The following is a 14,160-nucleotide window of genomic DNA, read 5'->3' as shown; positions in this document are numbered from 1 at the left end:
TGTGTGCATCTTCTGTGTATTGCTGTTTCCTTTGTGCTACCATCCTAATGGATTTTTTGGATATGTTCGGTGCAGCACCTGTCGGAGCTGTGCCTGGCACTGGTGCGGTGTGTAGGTGCCCTGGCGGTGGAAGATGCGCTGCAGACGCGGCTGCTGGCAGCTGGCGCCCTCTTTCACCTCCTGTTGTCAGCCTTCCACTACGACTACACGCTCCGCGAAGGTGGTGTGGAGAGCGCTCTCGAGACCAACCAGCAGGTAGGGGGCCGCAGAACAGTTGCATGCTCACTTCGGGCAAGTAAATTGCCATAATTTCCCAATTATGGTTGTGAGCACAAATACCGCATAGACTTGTAAGGGTTGCACCCGTGTGAGGGCCGCACCCCGAACTTGGCAGCCCAAAATTTGAAGGATTTCAACGCAGAAGCAATCGTGTTCGGTACCCCAATGCTGTGCACACGCACCGGCGAATTTTCGCTCACTGCATACTTCTGTATGCTGCTACTAGATGATGAGAGCTGTATGTTGACGTCTGGTGCAATGGTACAGTCGCGATCAAAAGTTTGGGGACAAAATGTGCCACGTTTCTTGTTTTTTTGTTTTTCTGCAGCCGAGGCATTTTGGCTGAAATAACAGTGCATACAATGTATTAAACAGATTCCAGGCCGCGGAGCTATGCTTCAATATATTTAAATTTCTTGCTGGTGCCGTGGTCACCAAACTTTTGATTGCGACTGTACATTCAGGTATTCAAGGTGTGCACAAGCCAAGGTTTCACCGGCACCATTTTGACAAAAAGGTTGGGTCCTATGTAAGGGTTGCCCCTCGCCAAAATTGTGGAAAAAAAATTCACTGACAATTATGGTACACTTCCTAATACAAAATTTGAGCGCAGCCCTATACGCGTTTTCATTTTGCTATATATTGGCTGGCACGGACAATCTCTCCTTTGAGGCATGTTGATAATGGTGCGAACTGGGGCGCAATGGCCTCACTGATTGGGAGAATGTGAGAGGCAGCATGTGGATGACACATGGATGACACAGCATGTAGATGACAGACAGACCTCCGCTCATGCAGCGCTTTGTTTCCATATATGGTATTGGTGGACGTGCTCGCCGCATGCCTTATCAATAGCGTCATTGGTGAACAGACGATGTACACTACTGTGGCACCATCTTGTAGCGATCGTTGCCGCATAACACGTCTTGCGTGGCACTACGCTTTCCTCCTCACGCTCTCTTCGCTATTGCCGTCTTTCATCCCCTGCTTTGCTCTGCGTTTGCTTTTTCATTCTTAGCTGTGCTCATTCGCTCAGTTATGCTGAGGTACGCCGAGGGACGGGGACGCTCAACACAGGAAAGGCTACCCAAGAGCTGCGCTCTAAACGTGCTACCCTTCCACGAGTCTATACGGTGTAGTGTAGATTCTTGACTTCAAAATTCCTTGACAGCTAGGAAGACACATTACGTTAGAACCTCAATACAGTTAAAGAGTGTGATATAACAAACTTCAAAATAAGGAAATTTTCTGTATAACAAAAGTGTTTAACTTTTTATAACTTCTTGTCCGTAGAAGACCACGTATCTTGAGCCTTAATATAACGAAGTGTGTTTATACATAATTTCAATACAGTAGACTTCCGTAAATTCGACTCCGGTTAATTCGATTTTCCAGTTAATTCGATCCCGACCGAACATCACGGCTGATGCTCATGCATTTATTTTTGTGGGCCCAAACTTCCATTATTTTAACCTCAAAATTGGCCCTCGCCAGATAATTTGAACTTAACTAGTTAGCTTCGTCGCAATACAACAGTGTTATGTAGTGAAGCATAGGCAATTTATTGCAGTGAAGATTACCAGAATGATTACCACTGTCACTGGACATAGTATGCATTTCTTAATTATACAGGTGCGCATGCATTGTCTTTGGTCACGTCTTTGCTTGCTGAGCCGTAGTGTGCTCAGCGAGTGAGCTCGTTGCAACATCTCGCAGCAGCCCCAGTATCTACGCTACGTAGCAGACCGCAACTACATGCAATTTTAGTTTGTATGTGCAGTGTTTACTTTGTGCAAGACAGGGCTAGAGTGTGCGCTCACGCTCATGTGCTCCAGCCTGGCCATTCTATGTGGTTCGGACCAGCTTTGCCCTGTACCATTTTCACCAACGGATAGTAGCCACATCCAAGTTGAGCATTTTGCATAGTAGCTCAATACAAAGCCAAATCTGCCAAGGCGTCCAGCCAGAAGCAGCCAGGAGCGAGCGCGCACTACCAAGTGTGTGTGTGGTGTGGCCTTAAGTTTTACATGGTTCGAGGCTAGTTGAGTGTTCAAAACTAATAAAAACCAGCGAGACCAGGCTATGACACTGTTAAGCAGTGTGGTCAAAGTTTCATTCATATGCAGGCAGGTGCGGCTGAGCATTAGCAGACGATAGTCGGCAATAGTACACTAGTCATTATCGGCAGATACGTAATTCCTATTGAAATTTGAAATACAGATTGTTGTTTACTTCATCCTGTTTATTAAACTACGTCAATAAATATACACAGTAACAGTAGGAAGAAGCATGCTGATTCAAACACCCTTCTTGATTGATGTCAGATATTGGCCAATAGTAGCTACATATGGGAAACTGCTATATGACAAGATATAGCAGCCAAAAAAGAGTGAGAAGCAGACTTCTGTTAAAAAGAGTGTTTGAGAAAAAGGGGACTTCGTGCTCCACTTGCGAGCTCCACACAATGCACACAACTGAAAAACACGGCTGAGATAGTCGCACAGAAATTGAAGTGCTGCACCTAGTTGCGCCATCTTGCATGAAGGCGTCGAGCTGTGCCAGCCCGCGCCAATAAACTAATTTCGAATGAAGTCGGCAAATTTAGTAGGATGTGCGTGTTCGGTGGTGGCCGCACAGACATAGACATGCGTCTAGCCCCCGCAATCCAAGCCTAAGCAATGTGTTTCAGCGTCAGCATCTTTGAAGTGTTGGTGTGTTTGGTGTCATAATCGCTACTAGGCTGTATGAAAATGAAAACCATTTTGTGCTATTCAATGCATTACGTATGTTTTATATAAGTGTTAGGCGTTTGCATATACATGGAACAGCTAAAGATGATTTGAACTGGTGCTCATTTCATAGGGCAGTCGGGAAGGAAAGCTGTGCTGAATGAATTAAGGTCGTACAGTTTGCTCAACATGCAGCTCATCTGTTGTGTTATACATTCTAGCACTCACTTTCGTGCTCTGTTGGTAGATCTGCATCGATTAATGGGTGAACTCCGTGCGTGTGACATTCTAAATCTATTTTGTACATGCACCAGTTACTTCAATGATAGTACAGCATGCTGAAAAATGACCTATTTTCATGAAACGTCTTGGTCACAAATATTCAATGGCAAATGCAATCGTCACTGACTTTTGCACTGAAGCTACACTATTTTCTGCACAGCCGCATCACGCAAAATCCGGCTTTTGCTACCGCAGATAGCAAGCCAAGTATGTAAGGTTTTGTATTTAGTCAACCTTAGCGGCCAAATGGTGGTCGTAACGAAACGTTAGGCAGAAATGTGAACCTCCGAAATTGCATTTGCAGCAATGATTGTCACGACCCAACTTGCACAGATCAAGTTCCAAAATTTGAATAAACCATCATTTGGCATACAAAATATTGCTTGTAGGTATACATTGGCTTCATGGCGCCTGTGGTGGAACTGCATATAAACCCGAATAATTAAGCTTATTTAAAATGTTGGTCGATGAAACAGATCGGAAAGCCAGTCAACATTTTTATGCATTTATTGTGTTCAAAAATATCTTGGAGGTTTCTTCCTCGGCAAGCAATGCGAAATACTGGCCTTCACGCAATGACCAGTATGTCACTTCACATTTATTCTGCCGTATACTGCTATCTGAACTGAAGGTCGCTAAGAATTAAAAATTACCAGAGGGCACTACGCGAACAGCATTCACTGTACCTTGATGGGGGCTGTTCATGGCGGCCACTGTGAACATTCCTAGTTCTTTCTGCACAAATGCATTTAATTAGCTAAATTTATAAGTTTACCTACTCAGTGATATGTCAGTGAAGAAGTTGTGAATGATGTTGAGAAATGAATGATAACGCCATTTAAAGACCTTTTTAACAAAAAGAGAGCCCGTGAAATAAATTCAAGAAAAAAAGAGAAAACCTTGCTTTGACCTTGACAAAGCTTCTGCGCACCAAAGATTGCATCAATCTTTACACGAACATTGTCAAATAGGGGCACTGGGAACGAGCGTCCATGCTTTTTGCTGTACGCATCAGCAGTTTCTGGCGTGCCCCTTGGGTCCTTATCAAATATGAGGTAGTACGATCTTGTAATGGTTCACTCTCCGAGCTATTGCAAGACTGTGGCCCAGGTTTTCACCTTCATAATATACACAATGTATACTAGCTGACGTTTACGTCTGAGGCTACTTTGATTACTGGTGCGGGGAAGTGTTGTTACCGTACGTGGACTTTTAAAAAAATTTCGCAGGCTTTCTCCTGCCTTTTTTTTGCTTTTTGTTTTTGTCGGAAAAAAGGACCATGCAAGACCTAGGTTGCTATATATGCTGTTATCGGTCAGTTCCCGATGTATTCCACAACCTTTGCATAGGCACCTTATTGAATAAGTAATGCAATAAATGTTAGCTCATTAAACATAAGTATTAGTTGCTTGTTCACAATGGGGAAAAAAAAAAGCTCAACTAGCATAATAGGGCCTATCAACATAGAGTGGGTGGTGCTCGTGGAAACCCCTCAGGTATATTTTTCTTGGTCACATTTAGTTGGCACATCCCATATGTAGCTTAATGGTGGTTCCTGAAAAACCCGTAGGTGGTTTCCTTTGTAGCTTCATGCTGCAGTTGGGTGAATTACAATTTTTTCCCTGCCATGAATTTTCCTCCAACTAGTGGGCTTCTGCAGAACTGATTCGCTGCGACCCAATGGTGTTCTGCAAAGTCAAATAAAGAACGCCTGTTCTTCATTCGTCTGTATTTCACTCATCTTAGACTTTACGAAGCTGTTTCAAGATGCATATTTACTGCTCCGAAACAGGTAATTCATGCTCGAAACCTGCTCCGAAGTGCCAAAGTTGCTGCTCCCAGAGCTGCTCCAAAACTTCCTTGGCCACTTCCATCCCTGTTCACAGCAGCATATGCTATCCACAAATGGTGTTTTTTCACCAAGCCCGGTGGGTGGTTCAGGACTCCTTTAAAGCGAGAGGCAGATGAAGCATTCACTTCCCGTTGCTGGCAGTTTTCATGATAGCATCGTCCCACTGCTGGCTACGCTATCAGCTGTAGGGGCGGAGTGGTTATGAAAGCGTAGCTGGCTTCGCCTTGTACCGCCGATGTGAAAATATTGTCGACACGGCATGAAACCATATCTTTTGTCACCGACCGTCAAACCCAACAAGTAAATTTTTTCTCATTCGAATTTGCTTTTTTTGATTGCTCGATAATTTGAAAAATTTGGTGGCCCCTTCCATTTAAGAAAAATTCATCGGCGACTGTGCTTGTTTGCACAAAAGGTCGAATTTCAATATAACAAAGCAAATTGCCGATTTTACCGACTTAATTATATCGAGGTTTAACTGTGATGGGTATAAAGATGTAATTTCAGTTCCCCCTTCTATTTCGTTATAATGAGGTTTTACTGTTAAGTGAATAGTGTGATGGCAGTTTATTGTGAATGAAGGAGCTCTGTGGATCCTGAAATATGTTTCTTGACATAGCTTGCTGATATGTTTTACCAATAATCATGTTAACCTTCTCTCTTCGCCTGCCATGGTGGCCCAGTGGCTATGGTGTTCTACTTTTGGGCTTGAGGTCACAAGCGGGATACAGGCCGCTGCAGCTGCATTTCAGTATGGGCAGAATGCAAGAACGCTTGTGTAACATTGGGGGGGGGCACACATTGGAGAACCCCAAATGGTCAAAATTAATCCATATCCTCCCACTGCGGCATGCCTCATAATCAGACGCTGCCTCTTCTTTCCCCCAACTCATGTAAGAAGTTGCCCATCAGCTGGCTGCAGAGAGCAGCGGCTAATTTTGAACAACGAATCTGTACAGGTACTGAAATATTAGTGTGTTTTGGCTTTGGTTACTGACCGTTTTTATCGGCAATCAAGCTCCCTTTATGCCCACTTCTTTCCTTTTTATCACTTTTGCTTTTGCCCTGTCTCCCTCTACTCGTGTAGGAAGTGGCCAATCGGCTGGCTGAAGAGAGCATTGGTGCGTGTGCACGACTGGCTGGCCTAGACGAGGCATGCCCACCCAATGCCGCCGCTCGCACGGCCCTGTCTGCACTGCTGACTCCATACCTGGCCAGAAAGCTGGGCGTGCTTCCAGCCCCTGAACTTCTGAGGATCTTGACGGCCAACACGGAGAACCCCTACCTGCTCTGGGACAATGCGACCCGCGCCGAGCTCCGCGAGTATCTGCGTGAGCAGCAGCGCTCGGTCGTGCGATCGGTAGGTGCAGCAGGCATAATCTTGCTCAATAGCTGGTGTCTACGCACTCTGTTGCCAGACGTTGTCAGTCGCGTCTCTCGCTTCTTGAGTGTTCCAGCGCCCACTTGTGTATGTCATTGCCATGGTGTGCAAATGCCACTGGGATGTTTCTGGCTTCACTTGTGCGTAGTCACAGCTTTGATGCTGAAAATTGATTCACGTTTGTAAACGACCTCCTCGAAAAAAATTACCTTTGTTTTGCTTTTAGGGTTGTGTGTGTCAGGAGCCTGTCAAAAATTGAAACAAAGAATATAGGAAAGAGTGCAGCAGGGCTATGCTACTTTTGGCATGCATGAATGTCAGTCGCTATATTCGGACACACATACTATTGGCATCAAATGAAATGTGAACAGCAGAGCATGTAGCCTAAGCATGACTGAAGGTATAGTGCGTGCCATGCAGTAATCACCTTTGACAGGCGCACACATCTGGTTTGGCTGCACTGCCTGATTATGCCCTCCCTATACTGTGATATTTTTGCTTGTGTTCTGGTCCTCTTTTATGTGAAAGTGAGGAAAGATGACGGTGCAGTAATGATGGCGGCGCAAACTGTACCACACGCACCGCTGTTTGTGTTTCATTTGACACCAATAGCACATACGGTTTCACCGCACGGGGTGATAATACTCTTTCTATACTGCAATATTCTAGCTTCTGTATTCTTTCATTTTTCTTTTCTCTCTTTTAAACAAAAGTGAACCAGAACAGAAACGACAATATTGCACTATAGGAGGAGCCTCATCGTGCAGTGCGGTTAAACCGGATGTGTGTGCCTGTCAATGGTGATGCGATGACTGGACGGCATGCACTGTGCCTTCAGTTATGTTTAGGCCCCGCGCTTCGTTGTTCGCATTTCATTTGATGCCTATAGTACATGAGGGCAGGTTTTTTCTGTGGCAGCAGCAGTGAGCTGAAGAAATGAGGTATATGTGTCCTGTCTATCCATCTATGGGCGTAAATTAGAACAGCTGTGCTGCCGTAGCCGTATGACGATTGCTCCCCACAGTCGAAGTTGCGCTGAATGATGCCGAAAGAGAAACCATAGGTGTAGTGTGTTGGGAAGGAGGGGCAGGGCCAGAGAGAAGTGCAGAGTGTATAAGTTGGTGCTGAGTTTTTTCATTCGTAATTGCAGGATGCATCCATGCTAGAGAAGGTTGCTCCAAGAGTTGTGGAAATTGCAAAAGGTCGGGGGGGATTTCATGAGATTTGCACAAATATTGCATAGCATTTTGGAGACTCCGTTTCTGTCAGCTGGTGCATTAAATAAATCCAAGCACTGGAGAGAATTGTTGGAGTCGGGGGTTCTTTTTCTTACGGAGTTTGTGAATAGTGATATGACAATTATTCAAACATGAACATTGCTTAATGCAGCTGTAATCATGAGATTAAAATGTAGTCCTTTCTTGTGCAGGTGTGGATCACAGTAAGTCGATAACCAGATCATCTGTCAATCTGTTCTAAACCCCTCAGGAGCGTGACACGCTGTTATGCCCGGTGCCTCCCAGTAGATCTTGGTCTTATTTTTGCAGGGCGAGTGCGACGAGTCGTATGGTGCCAACTTCGTGTACAGTGCCCACAAGGAGGAGCTGGTGGTGGGCGAGATATTTGTGCGCATCTATAATGAGCAGCCCACTTTCCCTCTCGAGGTAAGGCGTGAACATCACCGGGCCATGCTTTGTTGTGCCTGGCGCTATTGTGTTTGTACCTTCTATAAGATGAACATCTTCCTGGCTGCTTTGTTGCTTGAAGTGCACGCTCATTTCAGTGCTTAGGAACGTATGTTTGCATTGTGGAATCGGCTTTCAGGATTACGAGAGCACTATGTCAGAAAAAGCTATGCAACAGATCCAATGAGTTGCAATCTGTATAGAGTGAAGCTTTGTTTAGAGTAGAAACACAAGCTTGTGTTTATTGAATTCCGCACAAAGTGAGACAGAAGGCTTTAGTCAGGCGTTGTAGAGAGGCCAGTGCAATGCCGCCTCGCATGTGCAGAGGCGAGCGCCATCTGATCGTGGTGCAAGGAGCCCAGTGGCGATGTTGCACGCATCCTCCACTCTGATTGGTTGGCCTGTTCAGCTAGAGAACAGCTACACCACAGCCCCCACGGTCATAAAAACCCGACAATTTTCGAAAAAAAAAAAAAAAAAAGCTTCGATTTTAAAACAAACAAGTTCGAGCCATGTTTGCATATTGCAACCTAGTTTTATGGTTAAGCTCACTTTGTTGCCACAAAAGTGCATGTCAGTCACAATGGCTGGTGTCAATTACAGTTACTATATAATTGTGACTATAAACATAGGTACAGTACAATACAAGAACTCATAATAATATCAGTGATCACACTGACTGTGTGGCCACTGATATTATTAGTTCTTTTTTTTTTTGCACTCACTATTGTTATTTGTCAAGTATTTCCTTTAAAGCTTTGACTTGTGTCAGTGGGTTCCAATCTGTATGTTATGGAGCCAGTTACATTTCTGGCGCGATTGAAGGCAAGTTTCCCCATGTTCAAAGTTAATCCGTTGACGCCCCAACTATAGTACCGTTCATGCTCCTCTGTTGCTTCTGGACATTAAACCCCTTGAATCATGCAGCGAGGTAATCATTACAGTTTATGTCATAAGGCAGTGAGACAAACTTTCCAGTTTCTTGTCTTACTATGATAGCTGTTATGGACTTTTATTTCCACTTTAAATGCTTGTGTTGGAAGGTATTGATATATCACCAGATGCTTACAAAAGACAATCCGAGAAAGCTGTTCTGCTTGTTGCACAAGTGCACTCTTTATACAAAGATCGCACAGACTAATCGAAAGGTAACAATAACATCATCACAGATTTACTACAAGACACACAGGATGCATGAGGGACCGAAAATGTGCCACAGCTATCACTGCTACTGTATTAAGGATTCATGGTGGATTATGGGGATTTTTCAGGTGCTGCTAATGGATCACTCTTAGCCACTGCGCACTGGTGGGTTTACGTGGGCATATTTCTTTCGTTTCTGTACTTTGAATCAGTAATTGCTCTCTGCTGTAACTTCCTGCCTGTCGCAGTAAGGTGCCATGTCTAACACCCCGTGATGTCTGCTTTCTTTCCTGTGGCTGTCATCATGGAACATTTACAGATGTGATCTCTGTTGCCGGTGCGCAGAATTGGGGGCAGTCATCTAGAATTAATAATCGTCTTGCAGAACCCACGCCAGTTTGCCCTGGACCTGTTGGACTTTGTGGGATCTCAGGCGCAGTACCTGCACTCAGCCCGCTCACTGGACGATAACAACACTGGTACAGCGAGCGGCGGCAGCCAGCGGGTGGCACAGACGGAACAAGCCCTCCAGGCCTTGCACAATGTGCTCCGTAACAATCCTGGTCAGTGTGCACGCGTCTTAAAGGAATTGTCCACAAATTTAGGCTAGACTTTGTTCCGCGAGTATTCCACACAGCAACAAAAAAACAGCCAAGGAACTTTGAAACAGATTACAGAAATACAACTCTTAACATTACACGCGTCACATCACCAACAGGTCATGTGACCGAAAAATACAGAACACAATAGTCAGTGATGCACTTGACCTGAAATAGACACAGCAGTGTCAGGTCGGGACGTGAATGTAAACATTGATTGAAATAAGCTAGGAATTCGACAATAAAAATTTAAACCTTGTAGGCACATGTTAATTTGGAAGCACAGGCCATTTCAACAATTTCAGGGCAACAGTTAAAGAATTCTGGTACATAATAGAGTGCATTCTATATACAGTAGAACCTCATTGATAAGTTCCCTTTACGCACGTTTTCCCGGCACATACATTCGCAATCGAGAACACCAAGATTGACCAAATAGTTACACTAATCTTTTACTGGTTCATGCGTTCCTGAAAAACACAAATTTTTGCCGCCAACGTTCAGTACATCACCAAAGTGCGATCGTGTGATACGGTTTCCGACCGCTAGGTCCCATGCAAACAAGAAATTGTGCAATGTACACACAAATGAGAACAGTATATAGCTGCCTGCCACGGCAGCTTCACCGCAATACCCACCCGCCTGTGTCACATGAAAACGCCGGCGCGCACTTATTTCCTCATTTCACTACCTGCAAATCTGCGGGGTCGTTGCACACGGCATTCACACCTATCCCCGCCAGTCCTATTGCAATAAGCATCTTCGCCTGTCTGTTTCACAGCGCTTGGTGCCGTCGGAAGCATAGTGCACGGTTTTAATAGGCAATAAGTGAAACGCATCGCCATTCACTGCTGCAGACTGTGATCGTATACGTTTTCCGGCTGCTAGATCCCATGTGAACAAGAAAAGGCGCGATCCAGAACTGTATGTAACTGCCAGCTGCAGCAGCTTTACCGCAATACTCGCCCACCCGTCTCACATGAAAATGCCGGCACGCACTCAGTTTCTCATTTTGGTATCAGCAAGCCTTTTGCAGGCTCATCGCATGCATTATTCACAGCTGTCGCTGCCAATCCTATCGCAATAAGCATCTCCGTCTATTTGTTTCATAGCACGTGTTGCCATCAGAAATGTAGCGCACACTTCTAATAGTCAATAGCCGAAACCTGCCACCGTTCCCTACTGCAGACTGTGATTGTATACTGCGTTTCATGCAATCTCCGCCCGTGTTGCTGCACTCCGCATTCACAGCTATAGCCACTAAACCTATTATGAAAAGCATCTTCACCTATCTGTTTTGCAGCATGTCGTGCGCAGTGCCATTGGTAGCGTACTGCATGCTTTTATTAGGCGATAACCCAAGCACGCCGCTGTTCCCTGCTGCAGGTGGAATGATGTGGGCATCGCGTTTTGCTTCGGCGGCATCTGATGTCGCCCACCAGCTTGATTTTGTTTCGGTTTCCCGTCGATCTCGTAGAACACCACGCAATAAGAAAACAACAGAACGCACCTCGGACTGCTGGAGCACCATACCACCAGCGCGACATGCATCAGCGTCTCATGCCGTGACAATCCACGCGATGCTTCGCGTAACGTAGATGCCAACAATAATTGAGTATGTCGAAGTTTTTTAGTTCCTTTAGATCGTATGTTTTTCTGGTTAGTACGTCTTTTCTCGCGTTTTTTTTTTAGAGAACGCTTGAGCGAGGTTCTACTACAGTTAAACCTCAATATAATAAGTCGGTAAAATAAACAATTTGCTTCTCTTTATCAAAATTTTGTTGTATTGAAATTCGACCTTTTATGCAAATAATTAGTCGCCGATAAATTTTTCTTACAGAGAAAGGGGTCGCAGAATTTTCAGAATTATCGGGCAATTGAAAAAAAGCACATTTGAATGAGAAAACAATTAATTTCGATAAATCTGGGAGTCGGCGAAGAATGATATGGTTTCAAGCCGCATACGCCGACAATATCTTCTCGGCACTACAAATTAAGCGAAGCCAGCCACGCTTTTGCATGCTTTCCACCCCTGGAGCTGAGACCGTAGCCCGCACTGGGACGACGCTATCAGGAAAAGCACCGGTAGCAGAGAGTGAATGCTTTGTCTCCCTCTCTCTCCAACTGGCCACCGAAACTCGAGAGAGATTAGATTACGCAACCTCCAATATATAACACACGGTACTACAGTTTACATGGTGCCACGCCAACTCGGCACGCCCACTCTTTGCACACGCAGCAGATCACCTCTAAAGCAGGGTGCAAGGCTGCATATGCGTGCAGCTGCGTTTACAGCCATGCACAGCCATGGCCGAGACAAGCGCCAAAAACAAGATGTGCGCCAACTTACCCCCCGCCCCCTCCCTTCTCCACCCCCTCGCACGCACTTGATTGTGTTACTGCGAGCTTGCTTCTCCCCCCTCTTTCCCTTTTCTCGTGCAGGAAAGCGGCACTCATGGAGCCACCATCTTTTTTGTCTCACCCTGGCAGACTTTCACTCGCACATAAAGCACTCAGTGCGCGAGGTGTGATAGGATCTTTTCACACTTGTACTTTATACGGAACGTGATGCGGCTACACTTCGGCAGTCACTCTTGTCAGGCGGCACGTGACTTGAGAGGTGTGTTTGTAAGGAGCCACTTGTAATTCAATCACGTGACAATCTGCATCCGGAAGTTTCCATTTATTGTCTTGGCATACCTTTACAGTGGCAGTGAAATTTCCCTATATTGAAATCGCATGCAAATGCACTTTGTTATATTGAAGTTCTAGATACATGTTCTATGAACAAGAGGTTATGAAAACTTAAATACTTCATTATATTGAGAATTTCATTATATTGAAGTTCGTCGTATTGAGGTTTAACTGCATATGTAACTCTTGTGTACGCACTCTTAATCTTGACAAAAGCTCCCTGGCTCAATTTTAGGAGCAGACCCTTTCCACATTTATTCTGTCACTCATACATACAAGTCATTTAACTACTCAGGCAATTTACAGCATGTTTCTTTAATTTAGAACATGTCAGGATAGGCAAGGATGCTTGCGTGGTTTTGCAGATGACTGCAAGAAAGACTTTTACCAAATGGCATCATTGACACTGACGTCCTAAGCTAAAGTAGAAATGAAGCCACTAGAGCCATGGCTTGCTTTTTCAAGCTGGCCGTGGACGACAGTGCTCTTACAATGGCCTTGTGAATGATGAGGTATGTAACATGCACGTACATGCATACACACGCATACACACTGCTTTTTTCGATTGTATAACAATATGGAAAACCTTGCTACCCCTTCTGTGTCAGAAAAATCTATTGGCGACTGTACTTATTTGCATAAAAGGTAGAATTTCAGTATAAAGAAATTTCGATATAATGAAGCAAGATTGCCGATTTTACCGACTTTGTTATACAGAGGTTCAACTTACAAGACTTGCTTATGCTTGTTTTCTGGTTGCGCAGGCCTGGAGAGCCTGTGTGTTGGCCACTTCCGATTGCTGTTCTGCCTCCTCAGCCTGGATGGCTGCAGGGGACTGCAAGCAGTCACCGTGCAGGTCAGCATCACACTACATATGACAGCCCTGCATGTTAGCCATAGCACCGTGTGTGTCCCTGTGTGTCTTCTTTTGTCCTGTCTTTTAATCGCGCTACCGTACACCCCTTGAAGTTGCATTACCAACAAGCCCACATTGCAACCCTCGTGATCACACTAGGATTGGACTTGTTTTTGCTGCAGAGCACACTTGTAGACTCCAAGCTTCCTGCATGCTTTTAGGCTGGGACAGAACAACAATTTATTTTTCAGCTTCCATGTTCCAAGAACCTTTTTTCAATTCTGCTCTTACAGCAAGCTACTGTATGGGTTTCTGAATGCTTAGCTCAGCCCTACATGTTAACCATTCAACTACCAAGCCAGATCTGTACTCGTTCTAGCTGTTTGTACCAATATCGCCAAGGGCGAGTCCTACTTGTCCATGCCACAGTTTCCATTGCGTTTAATTGCCGTGAACAAGTCATGCTCGTCTGCTCATTCTACCACCTACTGCTGATACTGGGCACTTGTGAATTATTGTTTTGCAGTTTGCATTTGTTCTGCTGTCATGTGTTGAGAGAACATTATTGAAAGCTTGTATGCATTGTATGCTTACTCAAAGCAAGGTTTGTTATTCAGGTTTTCATTGAGTCAAAAAAGTAGAACATACACCTAATATTTT

The 14,160-nt window shown here is 44.8% G+C and overlaps 1 protein-coding gene across 1 annotated transcript in view; it reads left to right on the top strand.

The window, feature by feature from the left end:
* Window positions 1-14,160, top strand: part of Rme-8 (receptor mediated endocytosis 8) — a 157,946-nt gene that overhangs the window by 119,126 nt on the left and 24,660 nt on the right. The window contains exons 32-36 of the mRNA XM_050171184.3: window positions 76-255; window positions 6,230-6,502; window positions 8,071-8,187; window positions 9,737-9,914; window positions 13,409-13,500. Of these exons, the coding sequence (XP_050027141.1) occupies window positions 76-255; window positions 6,230-6,502; window positions 8,071-8,187; window positions 9,737-9,914; window positions 13,409-13,500 (840 nt within the window). The remainder of the gene's footprint in view (window positions 1-75; window positions 256-6,229; window positions 6,503-8,070; window positions 8,188-9,736; window positions 9,915-13,408; window positions 13,501-14,160) is intronic.

This window comes from Dermacentor andersoni, chromosome 6 (genome assembly GCF_023375885.2).
Source record: "Dermacentor andersoni chromosome 6, qqDerAnde1_hic_scaffold, whole genome shotgun sequence".
In the NCBI taxonomy this organism is placed as follows: Eukaryota; Metazoa; Arthropoda; class Arachnida; order Ixodida; family Ixodidae; genus Dermacentor; species Dermacentor andersoni.
The sequence above is the reverse complement of the archived record's forward strand: the minus strand, read 5'-3'. Positions and strand labels throughout refer to the sequence as shown.